The sequence below is a fragment of the Pundamilia nyererei genome, unplaced genomic scaffold (assembly GCF_000239375.1).
Source record: "Pundamilia nyererei isolate P.nyererei 1_Seehausen unplaced genomic scaffold, PunNye1.0 scaffold00003, whole genome shotgun sequence".
NCBI classification, from domain to species: Eukaryota; Metazoa; Chordata; class Actinopteri; order Cichliformes; family Cichlidae; genus Pundamilia; species Pundamilia nyererei.
In genome coordinates, this window is record NW_005187404.1 from 1,462,810 (window position 1) to 1,481,399 (window position 18,590).

General features: G+C 40.4%; 1 protein-coding gene across 2 annotated transcripts in view; it reads left to right on the plus strand.

The window, feature by feature from the left end:
• The window catches only part of dscamb (Down syndrome cell adhesion molecule b), a 128,429-nt gene that overhangs the window by 81,782 nt on the left and 28,057 nt on the right, over positions 1 to 18,590 (plus strand). For both annotated transcript variants that reach the window (XM_005720578.1, XM_005720579.1), the window contains exons 5-11: positions 474 to 752; positions 1,809 to 2,084; positions 4,125 to 4,421; positions 5,427 to 5,699; positions 9,011 to 9,289; positions 9,381 to 9,500; positions 11,611 to 11,790. In XM_005720578.1, the coding sequence (XP_005720635.1) occupies positions 474 to 752; positions 1,809 to 2,084; positions 4,125 to 4,421; positions 5,427 to 5,699; positions 9,011 to 9,289; positions 9,381 to 9,500; positions 11,611 to 11,790 (1,704 nt within the window). The remainder of the gene's footprint in view (positions 1 to 473; positions 753 to 1,808; positions 2,085 to 4,124; positions 4,422 to 5,426; positions 5,700 to 9,010; positions 9,290 to 9,380; positions 9,501 to 11,610; positions 11,791 to 18,590) is intronic.

Here is an 18,590-nt window from a genome sequence, read left to right on the forward strand (position 1 = left end):
TGCACTCCCTGTACATTAAAAATTTAGAGTTGGGTTGGGCATTTTAAAATGTCATAAGATAAAGAAGCTGCATCTCCACATATGGTGTGTTGCAGACAAAACTGAGTTATGCAGTGACCTATTCTGTCTTTTTCATCGTCATTGTGTCAGATGTTAGATAAAAGTAAACAAACCAGGAGGTATCAGCAAAGAGCTTCTTAGAAAATTGCAGTAGAGTTTGATAAAAAGAAGTCATTTAGCATGAAATGCACATTTATATTCTTCATTTATTTAGTATGTCTGAATTCGGTTGTAGGAGACAGTAAAACTGCGGTAAATTACAGAAGCAAGTCTTTTTCTCTCTTTTCCACCACGTAACAAAATATACAGTATGTGGAACTGAATGTTGACCCGAAGAATCAATATTGGATTAGACTGTCGAGCGGCTGGCAACGCTCACCACTAATTAACACTAAATTCTCTGCTCCTTCCAGACCCCACCAATGCTGAGCCAGTCATCTTGGATGGCTTTGACCACCGAGAGGTGATGATTAATCATCGGGTGGAGCTGCCCTGCAAGGCTTCAGGCTACCCAATGCCCAAATACCGCTGGCTGAAGGACAACAGCCCCTTGGAGCTCGACAGTCGCATTCACCAGACAACCTCGGGGTTGCTGATAGAGAGCACACAGCCCAGTGACTCGGGAACATATGTCTGTGAGGTGTGGAACAGCTATGGCACCGCGGAGGTCATGGGTTGCCTGTATGTCAAACGTAAGTGCTTTATAAAATTCAGGGGTTCTTCTATGTTGTGGGTAGCCGAAACTGCTGTATTAGAGTAATGAAGTGAAATGAGTGAAAAAAAAAACAGCCTTGGCACGTGTTAGAGAGTGGATGGTTAGTTTGGTTCATGTGAGTAAAATGAACATATAAACTAAACAAGAAGTACTCAGAGAGCACATACCTCCACCGAGGCGGCTCACTCTCTGGGCAGTATTTACTTGTAAGAATATACCATTATATTTTGTATATATTAATTTTCTTTTCTTTGCTCTTTTTAAATGTACTTTGTAGACTAGAATCCACATATGTGATTCCCTGTATGCTTATATGTTGTCAATACAAGCAATGTCAGTAAGAAACATAGATTTAAATAGCGCTACATAGCGTTCAGAGGAATCTGCTGACCTTGAAGGAGGTCAGAGGTCAAATGCGACATGATTTTAAATCGTTCTTTCTTTATAGAACTTTCTATATGCTGACAACACACACCACATTTGTAATATTTGTAGTTTCTAAGGTATGAGGCTTTTTGTCAGTTTTCAATAATAAATCATTGAGTTGACCTTGAAGACATCGGTGGATGCAAGCTGAATTTTAAAGGATTGTTAACATGACCCCACTCTACACTCTACACATCAGAATTCATTTGAAACTTTTACACCTTGGTGTTTACAGACAGAACGAATGACACACGCACAGGCAAACGCTACCAAAAACATAACTTCCTTGTTGGAGGTAATTAAGGATTATGAAGCTACAACAGTAAATACGTGTGCGTGAGATTGAAATGATTTGCCAGTAACTGACTCCTGCACCAGCAGCACCACTGGGGGCTGTGTTTAGTGATAGCAAGTGACACCCTGCTTGTTTTGTTTGATACAGTGATGTACTGCATTGATGAGAATCAAATGTTAGCGCTAGCATTCTTAATGATTAAGAATAAACATTGAACTTGGACAAATATAATGATAATCATACTGTACCTCATTATTATATTTACTACCCAATTTTTTTTCTTAAACATCTCTTTGATTTCTGTGTCCACAGAACCCTTGAAAGTAGTGGTCAGCCCTCGAAAGGTGAAGGGCAGCGTGGGTAGCAAGGTGTCTCTGTCCTGTAGCGTGAGTGGCTCAGATGAATACGAGCTGTCATGGTATCGCAACGGAGAGATCATCTACCCTGGCAACAATGTTCGCTTCATTGGGCTAAACCGGGAGAACCTCATGATGGAAGGAATGTCGAAAAGTGACGGCGGGGCTTACCAGTGCTTCGCCAGGAAGGGCAAGATGTCTGCACAGGACTTTGTTCAGGTTATCCTTGAAGGTAAAATGGCATCACTGGTGCAAAGGTATCCAAACACACAAATACTGACCAAAACGCTACACAGTAGCAGCTGTCCTATACATATTCAGTGAGTTAGCACAAACAGATTCAGGCCTTGAAGATCAATAGGGTTTATGTGCTAATGGCATGCTGCTGCGATTCTCTGCCACCACTAGAATGATTGCCCCACACTTCACAAACACATACAAAAATACATCCACACACTCTTTAATCCATTAACGTACCTTGGAAGCGTTGCTTAGGCAACTGTCCCCTGTGGCCAGGGAGCTGTAAAAAGAAGATATTGATAATCTATAATCATGTGGAATACACCTAGATTATCAGAGAGCAGCAGCAGCAGCAGGCAGACACAGACATTTGAAAAGCCGACAACTCTCTGTGTCTGGTAGAAAAGCTCATGGATCTATGTTCTTAATGAAAAAATGTCAAAGTCTTCTCAGAAAGACATGATTTTTTTCCTTTCCTTTTGCTGCTTTCTATCACTGTTTTATTAACAAAAATGTTTTCTTCTAAAGAAAAAAAAGATTTGTCTCCAACAACAAATGTATACTGCGTCTGGATATTACAAAGAGTAGTATGTAGACAATACAGGATATAAATGTTTTTTTTGAATAATGAGTAAACGACAGAAAAAAATGTACCTGTGTTTTATGCAGGATTTCAGTATAGGCTGTATCAGATGAACAAAGATTTTACATCACTTGCCCAAAAGTGGAAAAATGTGTAATTACCGACTGGTTAGTGAGTGGCACCTGGAGGTTGCTGGCAGTCACTTGGTGAAATTGATCACAAAGTGTGCTGTGCCACCTGAGAGGGGTGCTAGCTACCAAACCATTTTGGCTTTGCTAGCCAGTGGGGCGCACACAACTGTGTCACTGGGGCTTTATTTGCTCGGCCCTACATTGTCACCATCATTATTGTTATAGGTGGACAGGTTAACACCATGTGGTTAGCAATCACATGTCTGCAAAACCCCAATAGGCACATTAGCTTAGTTAGTTTGCAAAGCTTAAGAAATATACATATTGGATTCATCACACAGCTGGTGCAACAGAGTTCAGTGATATTTAGGAGCTTCCCTTTGTGTCTCAAAGCACTAGTTGAAAATCACTCGACATTTTGATGTTCATTCAAATAATTTTTCAAAGCTATATATATGTATTTCTCACGGCCATTTTAGTGAGTAGTGAGAAAGGAATCAAACTGGCTCACTGTGATTTGTGCCCAACACAAACTCACTGGCTCGGCTAATTAGTCAGCACAAATGTTTAATTTGAGTGGTATGTGAGAAAAGATCAGTAATCATCCTGTTTCTGCCTGGGAATTGTTTAAAGTCTAGCATTTCTTCCCACACTTGGAGTCAGCCTTTTTACATATGCCTTATTGCCGTTGTTTGATGAACTATGAAACACATAAGTGAAGCTGTTATTGTGTCCAAAACTACCGAAATTATAAAATGAGATATCAGCAGGTATATTCAGTTTTTAAACGGTTGCCCTTTAAACTACAAAAATCTATTGAAGACAGGTGTGTCACGGTGACCTAACATGCACGATTTCATCTGTGACTGGTTTGAATCCTGTCAGGGATCGACATTATAACGCATTTCCTTTTCCCTTTTTCCACATGTGCACGTTTCAGCTTTGTTTGTCAATCCTGTAAAGCCTGATTCATGAGTTTTTAAAAAACTAAATAGCAATTTACATACATGAATCTCCATTTGTTCAGTCATTTTTGCTACATCTGGCGTTTTTGTTATTTTATTACTCACAGTAGTATTGCATGTGTCTGATTGTAGACATTAGGTTTTTCACACCAATGATGTTGAGGTCTCAAAATCTCATATTTCAAATATGATACACTTGGCGTTACAGGGTTAAAACAACAAACTACCCCCAAAATACATAATTTATGATGACATTATTCACTAAACCGCTCTCACTTTTAAACTTAGTACTTCTGTGTGACTTAGCCTCTCTTTTATTCACCACCACGTTCCACTTTTGTCTTCTGTCACAGATGGTACTCCGAAAATCTTGTCCTCCTTCAGCGAGAAGGTGGTGAACCCGAACGAGCCCGTCTTCCTGGTCTGCAACGTCAAGGGCACCCCGCCTCCGAGGTGCACCTGGTCGCTGGACGACGACCCCGTCATCAAAGACAGCCACCACCACCTGGGCCACTACGAGACCCACGAGGGCCACGTGGTCAGCCAGCTCAATGTCACGCACACCCAGGTGCAAGACGGCGGGGTGTATCGGTGCACGTGCAGCAACTCGGCCGGGGTCGTGTACCACCAGGCTCGAATAAACGTAAGAGGTGCTTGTCAAATCAGCTCCTCCAAGAACAAATACACATACCTGTCTGTCTCTCTATGTGTCTGTCTCTGTGTCGTATATGAGAGCTGCTTGTTGTTTGGATCTGGAATTTATCTGCGAAAAACTTGTTCTTAAAATTTGGTGTTTGTTTTTTTCTTTGCTATTATTTTATTTTTAATTTGAAATCTTTATTCACACTTACATCTCCTTTTAAGTTGCTCTCCAGCGACTGATTTTGCCTCAGTTTTGTTTTCCTGTTACTGTCTCTTAATCCTAAACCACGTATACTTTTCTAAAATTGTTGCTTTGTAATTTTCTCTCCAAATTGTTACTGTGCTTTTCCAACACGCTTGCATTTTAGGTCAAATGAATTATGCTGGTTTGCTGCTCGTAAGCCTATCTGGATATGGTTTGTAAATAGCCAGAAGAAAAATGCATTTCTTCTGTTTGAATACATTTATCCCCCGGTGTGCTTGTGTGTGCGAGTCATGTGTGTCTGTGTGTATTTACTCAAGCAGCCAATTCGACTCTTCTCGATCAGATGCTAAAGCAATTACTCTGTTTCCATTTTATGAGACACAGAATGAGGCTCGGCATGTATAACATTTGATGGGAAACAGAATGTATTACAGCCAAGTTATAAGCACGCGTAGTACAGTGTTATTTTAATGCTCTCTTTTCCTTCATATAGTTAGCACACTTTAATCTGCTTGTCATTTCACCGCCTTCTACTTAGAGTTCTGTCTTATTTCTTGTAGTTAAACAAAAGCTTTAAACAGCAGCTTCCTTTCACTTCTCCTGTGAGTACTTGGTGCCTGGTAGGACTTGTGGAGCTGTGAGGGGAAACACTTTCATGTTGAAATCCTGAATACGTTTAACGAGTCACGAGTCTATTTGTAAAAACACCATAATAAAGCAAACCACACTCATTCACACTGTTGTTGTGATTTTCTGTGAATACCGCTGTCCTTAAAATCTTACATTTTTAATCTCTGTGCCTTTTTAGGCCGAGCCAGCATTCGTCCAATGAAAAACATCACCGCAATCGCTGGACGGGATGCCTTCGTTCACTGTCGCGTCATTGGCTACCCTTACTATTCCATAAAGTGGTACAAGAACTCTGCGCTGCTACCTTTCAACCACAGGCAGCGAGCGTTCGAGAACAACGGCACACTGAAGCTTAGTAACGTGCAGCAGGTGGACGCCGGCGAGTATAACTGCAAGGTGATGGTTCAGCCCAACAAGATGGACTCCCAGAGCGTCCACGTCCGAGTGAGAGGTAAGTCCAATGAAACTGCAGCTCACCAAGTTGCCGTTGGCAACCTTGATGTGTTATTCTTACTCTGATTACTCTTTGACATAAAGTCATTAGAAGGGTGCAGTACATCCGGAAAGTATTTACAGCACTTCACCTGTTTCACATTTTTTCATTATTCATTTTTGTTTTATTTTTAACAAAATTGCAAGAATTTCAAGGATGCAAGGATTCTTTTATAGTCATTCGCATCACATGTTTACATGAGGTGGAACGAAATTACGTGCACACAGTCCCAGAGCGAAAGAAACAGAATAAAAAGAAAATAGAACAACAAGTAATAAGTTATACAGATAAATAGAGTGCAACAACCTGAGTACCAGTATGGAGTAGATATATTCAATTCAATTCAATTCAATTTTATTTGAATCACAACATAAGTCGCCTCAAGGCGCTTCATAGATACAGAGAAAAAACCCAACAATCATATGACCCCCTATGAGCAAGCACTTTGGCAACAGTGGGAAGGAAAAACTCCCTTTTAACAGGAAGAAACCTCCGGCAGAACCAGGCTCAGGGAGGGGCGGCCATCTGCTGCGACCGGTTGGGGTGAGAGAAGGAAGACAGGATAAAAGACATGCTGTGGAAGAGAGACAGAGGTTAATAACAGATATGATTTAATGCAGAGAGGTCTGTTAATACATAGTGAGTGAGAAAGGTGACTGGAAAGGAAAAACTCAATGCATCATGGGAATCCCCCGGCAGCCTATGTCTATTGCAGCATAACTAAGGGAGGATTCAGGGTCACCTGGTCCAGCCCTAACTATATGCTTTAGCAAAAAGGAAAGTTTTAAGCCTAATCTTAAAAGTAGAGATAGTGTCTGTCTCCCGAATCCAAACTGGAAGCTGGTTCCATAGAAGAGGGGCCTGAAAACTGAAACGTAGGTATATTTAAGCAAACTCTTTTTAAATTCTGTCTTTTTGGGGTATTGTGTGTTGAATTTTGACGTGAATAATGAATTTAACCCGTTTTATATTAAGGCTGTAACATGAACAAAGTTAAGTGAATCGCTGCGACTACTATCAGGATGCCCTGCATAAGAAATGAGAACGTTGATGCCGCTAAAAATACGTTGCATGTGCTTTATAATTTGTTATTGGTAACATACTGTTATTAAATCTATTTGGTAAACCAGTTCTGTGATTATTAGTGCATAGACTGTATATAAAGGGTGGTCATTAATTAGCAAACTGACATTTTATAGCATTTAGTGTTTAACTTCAAATGATCTTGTTTTTTCTTGGAACACAAGATAGCCATGTTTATCAAGTTATCAGCAAATACTAGCAAGATTGTTACTATGTTGTGATATGTTAATCTGGTTTCTATGTGGATTTGAAAACCATGTATGTGCCAACTGCAAATCATATCTAAATGCTCCAAAACACACCACACAGATCATTACTGGAATTAGCTAATGTCACAGTCACATTGAGGAAAAAAAGTGCTTGGAGACAAATAAAGTTAATGCTACAGAAATAAAGCATCACTTTGCCCTTCGAGCTCCCTTCTCTTTAAGTCTGTGTTCTTGGTTTTTGATCGAATGGTCTATTGTTAACACATGCTTTAGAAATTTGCATTTCTAAAACATAAAAAGGTCACTAAGTACTCATGCATTTACACTTATTTTCTGCAATAATCCAAAAGCATATGGGAAAAAACAACTACTGACCTTCTGTCAAGGGTACCAGGATGATGATAACGTCCTATAAACATAGATATTTCTCTACCACTTCATGGTAAAATGGACCGCTACCTATGTAGCGCTTTTTCACTCAAAGCGCTTTCTTACTACAATTCATCAATTCACAAATTAACAAACATTTACAAGCAAGTCCGGCATAAATATTGGAAAAACTAGCCTAAGTAATAAACTCTACCTACCGACACTTCCCTCTGCAGCTCAACAATTAATATGTAGTATTACATCTATTTAATATTAACAATCTGAGCTAAAAAAAAAAGTGCCATTACCCTGTATAGTATTGCATGTGTGGTATTGATCTTCACACGTCACATTTAGCCAAAAGGCATAGGCCTATTCCTCCATAGGTTTTGTGGGAAACTGTCACAGTTCCAACTTTGTGGGATACAGTGGTGAAAAAAGGTTTCGGCTCACTCTTCTCCTCCCATCCAGACGCCACAATATAAATAGATCTCTCCGGACTAAATTAATTAATCTACCTGATATTCCTGGGTACATTAGTCTGGCTTATGAAGAAGAAGTGAAGATGGCAGCTGATATTACAGGGCTGACTGACTGATCTCCACTGAGATCTTACAACTGTAATAGATTATACTAAAAAAACGGGCTTCCCCATTATGTCTCATTTCCTTCCCTCTGCACAGTATGTAATGTTGTTTTCACTATAATACACTTTCCCACAGAGCGAGGGAAACGGAGGAAGAAAGAGAGTGAGAAAGAGAGAGTGATGATATAAAGCAACCCTTCCCAGCGGTGCTATAGTGAGGGAGTGCATTTGTTAATTTACTCTGCTCATGCTTAAAATGCCGAAGTGTCTTTGGGGATCCCTGGAGTCCATTATCTCCACTTTGTTGTGAATTAAATAAGCGGCTAAAGTGCTGCTTATTTCAGTGTTATTTGAACTGAATGGACGCTCGCGCAGATGACTTGTGTGATGGCTGGAGATTTCCCAGAGAATATAGCGCAGTCAATTTGAATAGATCATATTGTAACTGTGATTATATCGTGCAGATAGATTGACTTTGTTTCTGAATTTCAGTTATTCAAGACAGGTGGTGCAAGGGATGTAGCCTCTGTTTAGTTTAAAGTTGTTAATTCTTTATATTGTAATATAAATGCAAGTATAAATATTTCCTGTAATCATGATTTTTGTGCTATAATTTGATAGTGTTGTTGCAGCTAGATGTTAATGCACGTAGGTGTAGGTTAGTGGCTTGATATATGATCATTTATAGATAAAGGGAAAAGGCTCAGGTTCGTTAAGGTTTCTTTTTCTAAAGCATCACAAGTCACCTTGAAAGTTTTTATTATTTATTTTCTTTCTCTCTTTCTATGCACTCTAAGGACAAAATGTTCCAGCCTGGGAATGACAACGAATTATTGCAGCATGTTTTGCTATTCAAGTCTTTTATGTTCTTTCAGTGACCTCTTGTTTTCTTAACAGAGAGAGAGAGTGATGCTTATAGGGTTAGTCTCAATAAGGGATACAGCAACTTTAACAGAATCCAGGGAGTTCAGATGATTTTTGAAGACTTGTAATCATTTAGATTTTTATCCCTCCACCTGCAGTCCCTCCCTACATCCAGCCCTTCGAGTTTCAGCGTTTCACCATCGGCCAACGCGTCTTCATCCCCTGCGTGGTCATGTCTGGTGACCGACCGCTGGACATCACGTGGCAGAAGGACGGGCGGCCGATCCCCGCCAGCTTGGGCGTGACTGTGGACAACATAGACTTTACCAGCTCGCTGAGGATCTCCAACCTAACACCCGACCACAACGGCAACTACACCTGCATCGCCCGCAATGAAGCTGCTGTTGTGGAGCACCAGAGCCAGCTGATCGTTAGGGGTAAGACAGCATCCACCTTCCATCTATCAGTAAAATCAGCTGGGAAACACCATGAAGTGTTGCTGTTTGTTGTGTTTGTTGCTGTGTATAGTGCCTCCTCAGTTTGTGGTTCAGCCTGAGGATCAAGATGGGATCTATGGCAAAACTGTGACTCTTAACTGCTCCGCTGAAGGTTATCCACCACCTACCATCGTTTGGGAACACTCCAAAGGTACATTAAATGAACTGAATGTAAAGGGAAGATGGTTGAACATGTGACAAGAGGTGCAAACATCAATCAAAACAGGGAGAAATCACTCTGCTTGTTGCTTTCTTTACCTGCGGCTGGCATACATGTCTATGAATGCGCAGGACATACAAACGCACACATCACTTCAATTTAGGGCTATTAGTTTTCACAGTTCCCACCTGCATCGTTAGAAAATCATCAGAGAGAAAAAGACGAGAATAGACTGAAGCAGACAGACAGGCAGCAAGGCAGCAGGTGAGTTTAGCTACTTGAGCAGGGCAGATGAAGAAAGGGGCCCCAGATGTTTGCTCCATCATCCATATAACCTGGGATGAAAGCTTCACCAAGAGAAACACAACAGCCAACGAGGAGCAGAGCGTGCGCATGTGTGTGTCTGCGTGCTCGGTGCCATGATCAAAGGAATGAAAGAATCAGATCTGTTTTTCACCCTTTGATGGGATTTATGTGTGCTCGTGTGCATGTCTGTGCCTGATTAGCAGTGTCTGACCAGGCCTGATCAGTATGTACGGAGGGATCGGCCTGAGCTCAGCATGTGTCTACTCGCTTGTAGTGTTTGAAGCTAGCTTATTGGTCAGGTTTGCTTAAGCCAGACTACCAGTCAGTCCTATTTTTTGGTTTCTGGGACCTTTCTACCTCAGCATTTCACACACTTCCTGTTTCTCTACAGGATAGCTGTCAGAGCAAAGGGACAATGAAAATCAACTTATCCAGGGCAGGCAGTTTAGCTCGCTAATGCCTAATTTGTTGTTAGCCAGACTGCAGTTTGTCCAGAGAATAGCTGCCTGGCATGCTTTTACTGCAACAGTAATAGCTAAGAGCCAGATGAGTGTCTCCGAGAGATATGGAACAGTAAGTAAAGGTCAACTGCTATTAACATAACGACTAGCACTATTTGGATATGCAGAATCCATAATTCAAGGAAGAACACCTCTATCTCCCTCTGCCTCTCTAAGAGCCAGGGGAGCAGGAACAAAGTCACCACTTGACCCTTCTGTAGCCACGGCCACTTGACTGCATTTTAATTAAACAGCAAATACCCACAGCTCCCTAAATGGTCTAATCTGTACACGCTAACTTTAACACGAGCTTATGCAACGTCTGGCTCACTTTGCATGCGTTTAATGCTACATGAGCAAGACTAGTTAAAGATATGAGCCTTATAATTCAGTGTTGGTGACATTTCTTAGAGACTTAAGGGCTGCCAGTTCAGGAAGAGATACTGTAATGTATAACAGTAAAAAGAGACTGCTTATATAATTTTCTATTTAAAAGACAGAGACAGTTTCCTACCCATCTGTTACCAGACTTCAGACAGGTACCGGACAGATTTTGTTAGTTATTTTGAAAAATTTTAAGAATGAATTTCAAATGTCAGTCATATTTGACTTTTACAGATAAAGAACGGCGCAAAGCATCGAACCCACTGCTTCAGGATTAGTGTGTCCTTGTCTTTCAGACTGGCCAGAAATGTGTTTCTAAGGACATTTGTGTGTTATTCTTTTGGTGAATTCAGCAAACACAAGAGCAAAGACTAAATCCAGAGTTGGAAACACAAGAACAAAAAGAAAAAAGGAGAAAATCCTCTTCTAACTTCAGCGGAGAAATCTGCCTGACTCTGCATCGAAGGCTAGTTCCAATATAAGGCCTCCCTGCTCTCCCCGTTGTTCCTCTGCACCAATCTGCCTTCTTGTTAAACATGAGCATTATGTCTGTTCTGATTGCATCACACCAGGAGCTCAGCCTGTTTCGCTCTGCTCAGCAGCTGTTTGGCGATTTAAGGATTTAGGCCTGGTGTTAAGAAACATGTTTACAATCCTTGCTGAATCTGACAGGCTTTGTCGTCAAATCTGTAAACACAGATGCATGGTCAAGTGAATGCACATGGACACACACATTCTAGGTCCTCTTACTGTTAAGTACTGTAATGCTATTTATCTTCATATATGTGTATTTTTCTCTGTGTCGTGGTGCACTGAATGAGCCGTATAAATAAATCTGAATGCCTCTTTTCTGATTTAAAACAGCTCCTGATTTTGTCTTTTTTTGGCCCGTCTCTACCTGCTCGCACTAGGCGCCGGCGTCCCCCAGTTTCAGCCCATCCCTCTGAACACCGGCTCTCGTATCCAGCTGCTGAGCAACGGTTCGCTGCTTATCAAACACGTGCTGGAGGACGACAGCGGCTTCTACCTGTGTAAAGTCAGCAACGACGTGGGAGCAGATGTCAGCAAGTCCATGTACCTCACAGTCAAAAGTAAGAATCCACATCTGATGCAGCTGCAATCAATTTCTGCTTCGCTGTCTGGGCTGAAGGAGCAGTAGGCTGAATTGGCTCCCATTATTTTCAGGAGTTAAGCTGTGCAGCTTATGAACGAACAGATCATGACGAGAACATTTTTCTATATACATCAGTTATACCTCACACCTCCACGTGAACGTGTCTTAGTTTAATGTCCATGACTGCTGGTGTCCTGCTTCCACAAGCATTAGCATGTAGCTCCCCTAACGTGCTAGGAGTGGTACTTAGATGCAAGTGGGGATTATTTTCCCTCTGCTACTGTTATCAAACTCGAGCATGAGGTTCCCTGCTGACAGGCAGCACTCTTCCTTTCTCCGTCTCATCCTCTGTTTTCTTCTTGGGTGTACATAAACAAGACTGTGACTCCAGCTCAATTTAATATTTAAGTTAGTCTGACAGGATAAAGGTCAGGTGTTCAAAATGTTCTCTATCATACTGTGACCTCTGACCTCTCTGTGAAAAATAATTTGTGCAGAACCCGCCTTCTGGGTGAATCTGTATGTTCTATCATTAATATCAGCGGGCACATCGTGGATATTCATGTGTCACTGTAATTAAGCCTCGCAGTGTACAAGCCTGAGAAGCTGTCAGCACTGAAACAGCAAGCTCAGAGAGGAACAAACTCTGTGTTTTCATAGGTCAGTTTGCTGACTGTGGCACCCAGTTGCTATGCAGCAAGTTGACCTATGGCTGTGCCAACCTTTTTTCTTCTATTTTCTACCACGCAGAGAGCAAACACTGCAGCTGCAGCTACTGCAGGCTCAACTCTCAGTAGCATATCAAACTCCAAACATTGATTTTCATGTATTTCAACTGAAGAAAATGATAAGTGAACAAGTTCTTACGGCACACAATATGCTTTAACCATTAACTAAAAAAATACATAAAATAAATCGGGCCTGCATTTTCTTTATATTATGCTTTCAGTGTATCTGTTAAAATCCACCCATATGTGCTCCTCAGGGTCACAGAGAATGCTAAAGACGTTAGAATAAGATAATATAGCTCAATAATTTAATCTGTGCTGTTGTTGAATGCAACAGCAATGCAGATCTTCTCTTTTTCTCTCATCTCTGACCTTTTTCGTTTTAGTCAACTTTTAGTCCCTTTGTGAGGTCTTCTCGCAGGAGTTCACTGAGATAATGTGCAGCAGCAGAGAAGATATTGGTGTGCTTTTCTGGGTGACTCCTCAATGATCATTCTCATCAATCCCCACTCTAAGTCGGAGCTGCTAGGTGTATGTGAGGTGTGCAGAAGGGAGCATAGAGTTTATTGGCCGAATCAAACATGCTGGTGTGCGCACATGCAGCTTATTTACATGCTAGAACATGTAAAGTGCATTTTCCACACACTGCCACATTGCTTTAGTATCAGTCACTGTGCAGTCCACCCTTTGGGCTTCCTTATTAGGGGGAGGGTTTTGATTATCGATTTATCGATTAAAATCTATTCTCGCTTGGATAACGTGATATCGATTCATTAAAATCCTGAATCGATTTTTTATATAATTTTTTTTTTGCCCGAAACACCAGAATCTCAGGTTAAACCTCACAAAATTTCAACAACCACCAAACAGCTAAAACAGTAAATGAGAGCAGGAACACGGACAAAGACGTAAACACAAAGCGCGGATCAGAATCAGTGAGATGTCGCCTTTCTCACCCGACGGCACGGACACGGACACGGACACGAGCTGAAAGCCGACAGCTCGCTGATTCTGATGTTTCGGCGGGTCCGCGCTTTGTGTTTGCGCCATTTTTGCCCTGATTCTGAAGCTGCAGGTTTTATCTCTCTCCAAACATTATTGACTGAAACAGCAGCAAAAGAAGCAGCAAACTCGATTCACATAAACATCGTCATGAATTCCCTCTTATTGTTTTGCTGCCACCTCGATAAAATCACACTACATGCACAGCTGTCTCTCTCTCTCTCTCTCTCTCTGACAGCGCTGTCGGACGCTGTTTTTTTTTTTCCTTTCACTTACTTCCGAAAAGAAAGCCTCATTTCTGCCGTTCAATACTGAACAAATCTAAACTTTTTAAAATTATGCAAAATTGCAAAACGCTCAGCTGTGTCTCTAATAAAACCTCTGTAACTTTGCTCTGCTTCACGTCAGCAGCATCAGGTAATGTTCATATGTTCATTAACGGTTTTGTTTCGTTTTTGATCTACTGCAGAATATTTTTATAAAATCCCAGGCCAGGAAAATCACCTTCATGTTTTTCTGTGTTTTATCCTCAGCTACTTTGACACAAAGGCATCTGCTGTGACACTCATACCCTTGATTATGTCTTGCAAGTGTCAGATTTCTTTTTATAGATATAAAAATATAGAAATATACTGATGCATGATCTGAATTATAATATTTCTGACTGTCTGAGGCAAAATTTCCCGATTCAAATTGAATCGAATCGTGGATCGAATCGATTCGGGACCTTGTGACTCGGAATCGAATCGATTCTAGAAATGAGTGACGATACCCTGCACATCCATGATGTTCCACCACATCCCAACACAGTGAACTCATCGTCATGCACAAGAAACCAGTTCGAGATGATTTGAGCTTTGTGACATGGCTCGTTATAATACCAGAAGAAGGCATCAGAAGATGGGTACACTGTGGTCATAAAGAGACAGACATGCTCAGCAGCAATACTCAGGTAGGCTGCTCTGTTTCAACAATGCTCAGTTGGTGGTAATGGGACCAAAGTGTGCCAAGGAAATATACCCCACACTATTATATCAGCAGCCTAAACCACTCATATAAAGCAGGATAAGCCCATGCTTTCATGTTGTTTACTCCAAAGTTTGACCCTACAGTCCAAATGTTGCAGCAGAAAACAAGAGTCATCAGATTCTGATGCTCAGTTTGAACTTCAGCAGGTCGTCTTGACCACGTCTACATGACTAAATGCACTGAGTTTACCCCATGAGACTGGCTGGTTAAATATTTGTGTTAACAAGCAGCTGAAGAGGTGTATGTAACAAAATGTCCAGTGAGTGTATGTGTGTTATTTGTGGAGGACATGAACAATCAATAACCCATACCTCTACTCGACAGGAAACAGCAGTGGACTGTTTATGCTGTGTTATTGGTGTGCATTTTGTATTCTAGTAGGAAATGGAATCGTGTGAGGAGTGAACAGAAACTGCTTGCATAGTTTCACTTTCATTGATCCTAATATTCAGCTGCACTAGCTGCCACAGCAGTGTGAGAGAGTTGTGTATATGTGTGTGCGTGAGAGAGGCTTGACCTATTGAATGCACTCTGCTGTTGCTGCAGGCTTCAGTTTCACGTTGCACTGGGCTCTATCAAAGGGAATTCTAATAACTTCACTACTGAATAATGTACGCTTGCTTCTCACAACTAGTAGTTTCATTAACATGAACTGTAACCGTAACATGATTTACAGCTTTTATTATTTATATGAAAACATGTTCTTCTGCTTTAAATGAACAGAAACATGTTCTATTCCTTTAAAGCGCGAGTTATATATTCCCAACATAGTTGGGTGAATTTTTGAAGCCACATACACACACGATAGGCCTGTGGTGCTGATAAAATCATTTTTCTCCCTAAAGCACCAAGTGCACTGCACCTGCACATCTTTAGTTGGAAAGATGTTCAGGGATTTGTGCTCTAAAGATGCTTCTTTCCACCCAAAGTAACCAAAATGAGTCTTCCTCACTCCTCATGCGACAACATATGCAACTTATTAGAAAATATCAAACATTCGAGCAGCTGTAGAAGCGACGAAGATGACTCATTTATAAATAACTTGGCTGAGATTACTAGAATACCTTCTCCTCCCCTCGCTCTGTCACGCTCTCCAGCAAACACAAACACTCCGGGCCTCTTGAGGCCGTGCTGTCGATAATCTGCATTACCGAACTATAAAGTCACCTGCATCTATCACAGTTCTTTCTGCTATTAGGCTAAGATACAATCAGCCACAGCAATCAATGGCCTGCCTTGCTGTGTCTGCAGTCCGTGCCGCTGTCCGTAGTGCTGAACTAGCAATGCTGGCTGTACTCTATTCCTAAAATATCCCTTTAATATTTCTCAGGTCATTCAGAAACATCTGTGCTACAGAAAACAAAAAACCATATACACCGGCTCTGACGATAACGCTTGCGGGGTTTTACATGAGAAATGACTAAACATCCAGTTTTTACTGCTTTGCTGTTTTGTGCAACTTGCAGGTAAAGTGACTGACTTAATTAACCTGCACTTGTATAATTCATATAATGTAATACGATATCTATATAAAACACCCCAGCTTGGATTGTACAGTGTAAAACATGGGAAAATCCTGCCCCCCCTCAAAAGGAAAAAAAAAATTCTTAGGTGCTTGTAAAGTAATTTTTTAAAACTTTGCTATAAAATTACAAAGAGACAGTTGTAGTATGGAGAGAAAGAAGGCGATTCGATAAAACTGAATTGGAGATTTATGGTTAAGGCAGCCTACAATGGAGGCTGCAGGCATGTAATAGTATTTCTTACACTCAATGTAGTAAAATGGCCTTGAAATATCATTTTTATATTCTCCATAGCTGCCTGCGGGCTCCGCATGATTTTGTACAGAGCAAGCAACTTTATTTCAGTCAATAACGATTGCTAGTTAATGGACCCCCCCCCCCTCCCCCCTTTGTATTAGATGCCATTGATTCTCACGTTCATGAACTTTAGTAATATTTGAGAACATTGAGAACTTTTCATTTGTTCTGTAGGTGTTCAGCAGATCTTCCGAGCTTACACTTCTCTTCAGGAAATGTGCAGACAAACATAAAGAAAGATCAGTGCTACCAATCGTCATAGTCCAACATTTTCTATCATAGTCGAGATTTGAAAAAAGAAAATTAAGTATAAAACGTTTAAGATCACGGTCATATTTTGTTTAATCCAGGATCAGTTCATGTTATATACAAGATGGTATATTCTGTATATAAGTGAGTGATACACTTTTCACTCCAGACATTTTTTTCTAAATGATCTTAGAGGTGACGGGGCTTTCTCCATTGCCGCCCCGAGGCTCTGGAACAGTCCTTGGAAGTCTTCAAATCGAATCTGAAGACCTACCTATTTTCCAAGGCTTTCCAATCTCTCTGACACCTCTTTTATTCTGTTTTAGCTATTCAGGTCTTTTACCTCATTGAATGATGTTTGCATGCGCATACATGTATTTAATGTTCACGTATGTGTGCTTGTGTGTGAATGTGTGCATTTTTGTATATGTATGTGCATATTTGCATGTACACATATTTTTTACAAACATATATGGATGTCTTACAATGTTTTCTATAATGTTTTCATCTTATCTATTTTAATTCTTTTTATTATATTATCCCTCAGTTTAGCACTTTGGCCGACACTTGATGTCTTTTAAATGTGCTATATGATTAAAGATGACTTGACTTGGCTGGACATTTCTGTACCACAGTTACTATATTGATGCCACGTCTGTATGGGATCATCAAAGTAGATCAAATGTGAACACACTTCTTTCTTTTTCTTTTATAGAGTTATTCCAAACCTTCTTAGTCATTTGTGATTCAGTTAGCACTGACGTGTCATCTTCACAGTTAGAATACTTCACATTAGAGGAAAATGTGATATGTTCTTTTGGGCCTCTGATCATACTTAGCTTCCCCTGCTACCATTGGCTCAGCCCCATGCCGAACACTCATCAAGAGATCAGATTTCACATTTTAAACCCCAGCTTGTACTTGTTGTACTCGAGATGCTTTCTGTAAAGCTGAACTAAAGTCTCCTGAGTGGTGTATAATATTTTTTTCTTGGCATACATTGTATATGTTTTTGTACACGCTGCAGGAATATTTTAGAGTTTGTGTATTCATGTAAAACACATCGTTTGCATTGTGCTTGTATGGAGAGGATACAGTTGTGTGTGTGGAGGTGTATGTGTGCCTTTTATGAGAGGTTAGAACTCTTGAGTGCATTTCTGCTTCATTTAAATCCATCAATACCTCAATTAGTAGCTGACGTGGGCTCAAGGGAAGTGCAGTCTGCATGTTTCTCTGCTTTATTTGCACTCTCAGCCCATTGTTTCGTCTTACACATTCAGCAGTGAGAGACTGAATAACACACCAAATAGTGTTAATCTAATGAATATACGAGTTATATAGCAAAAGATCTATTTTACATATTTTTGCTGTTCGTTGTAATTGGTTATTTAAATTTATACGCTATTTTATGAGTACAAGCAAAAAAGAAACATTTAAAATTTACTGGTTATTTTTAACCTGCTCCTCAAACTTGTTTGTTCTTTTGGTGCTGTATATACACAGGGCTGCAGTGACACTGAAAAAGTTGAAAAAGTAGTGTTTATTCTTTTTAGTAATCCTTTTTAAAAACCAAATTAGTAAAAATAAAAATGAAAGCACAGGATTAAATATTAAGCAGGTGTTTTTGTGATTTCCAGCTACTAAAGGTTAGCATGACTGGCTCTCTAAATAGCATATAGCATTAACATAAAATTTTCACCTATAATATCATGGATACTACCAACTTTTTGATTAAACAAACTAAGTTAAATTTTAAAAAAAATTAACTAAATAAAAAAACAGAAAATCCCATTGAGCTTACCTTTTAATATTCACCCTAAGACCCAAAATACAAGAGAAAGCAAGGTGTCACCTAAGAACACAGGCTGCGGGCTACGAATTGCTAATGCCATCTAATCATGTGCAAAGTGTTAAGGCCAATGTCTGACCCACCTGCCACTGGGACATGA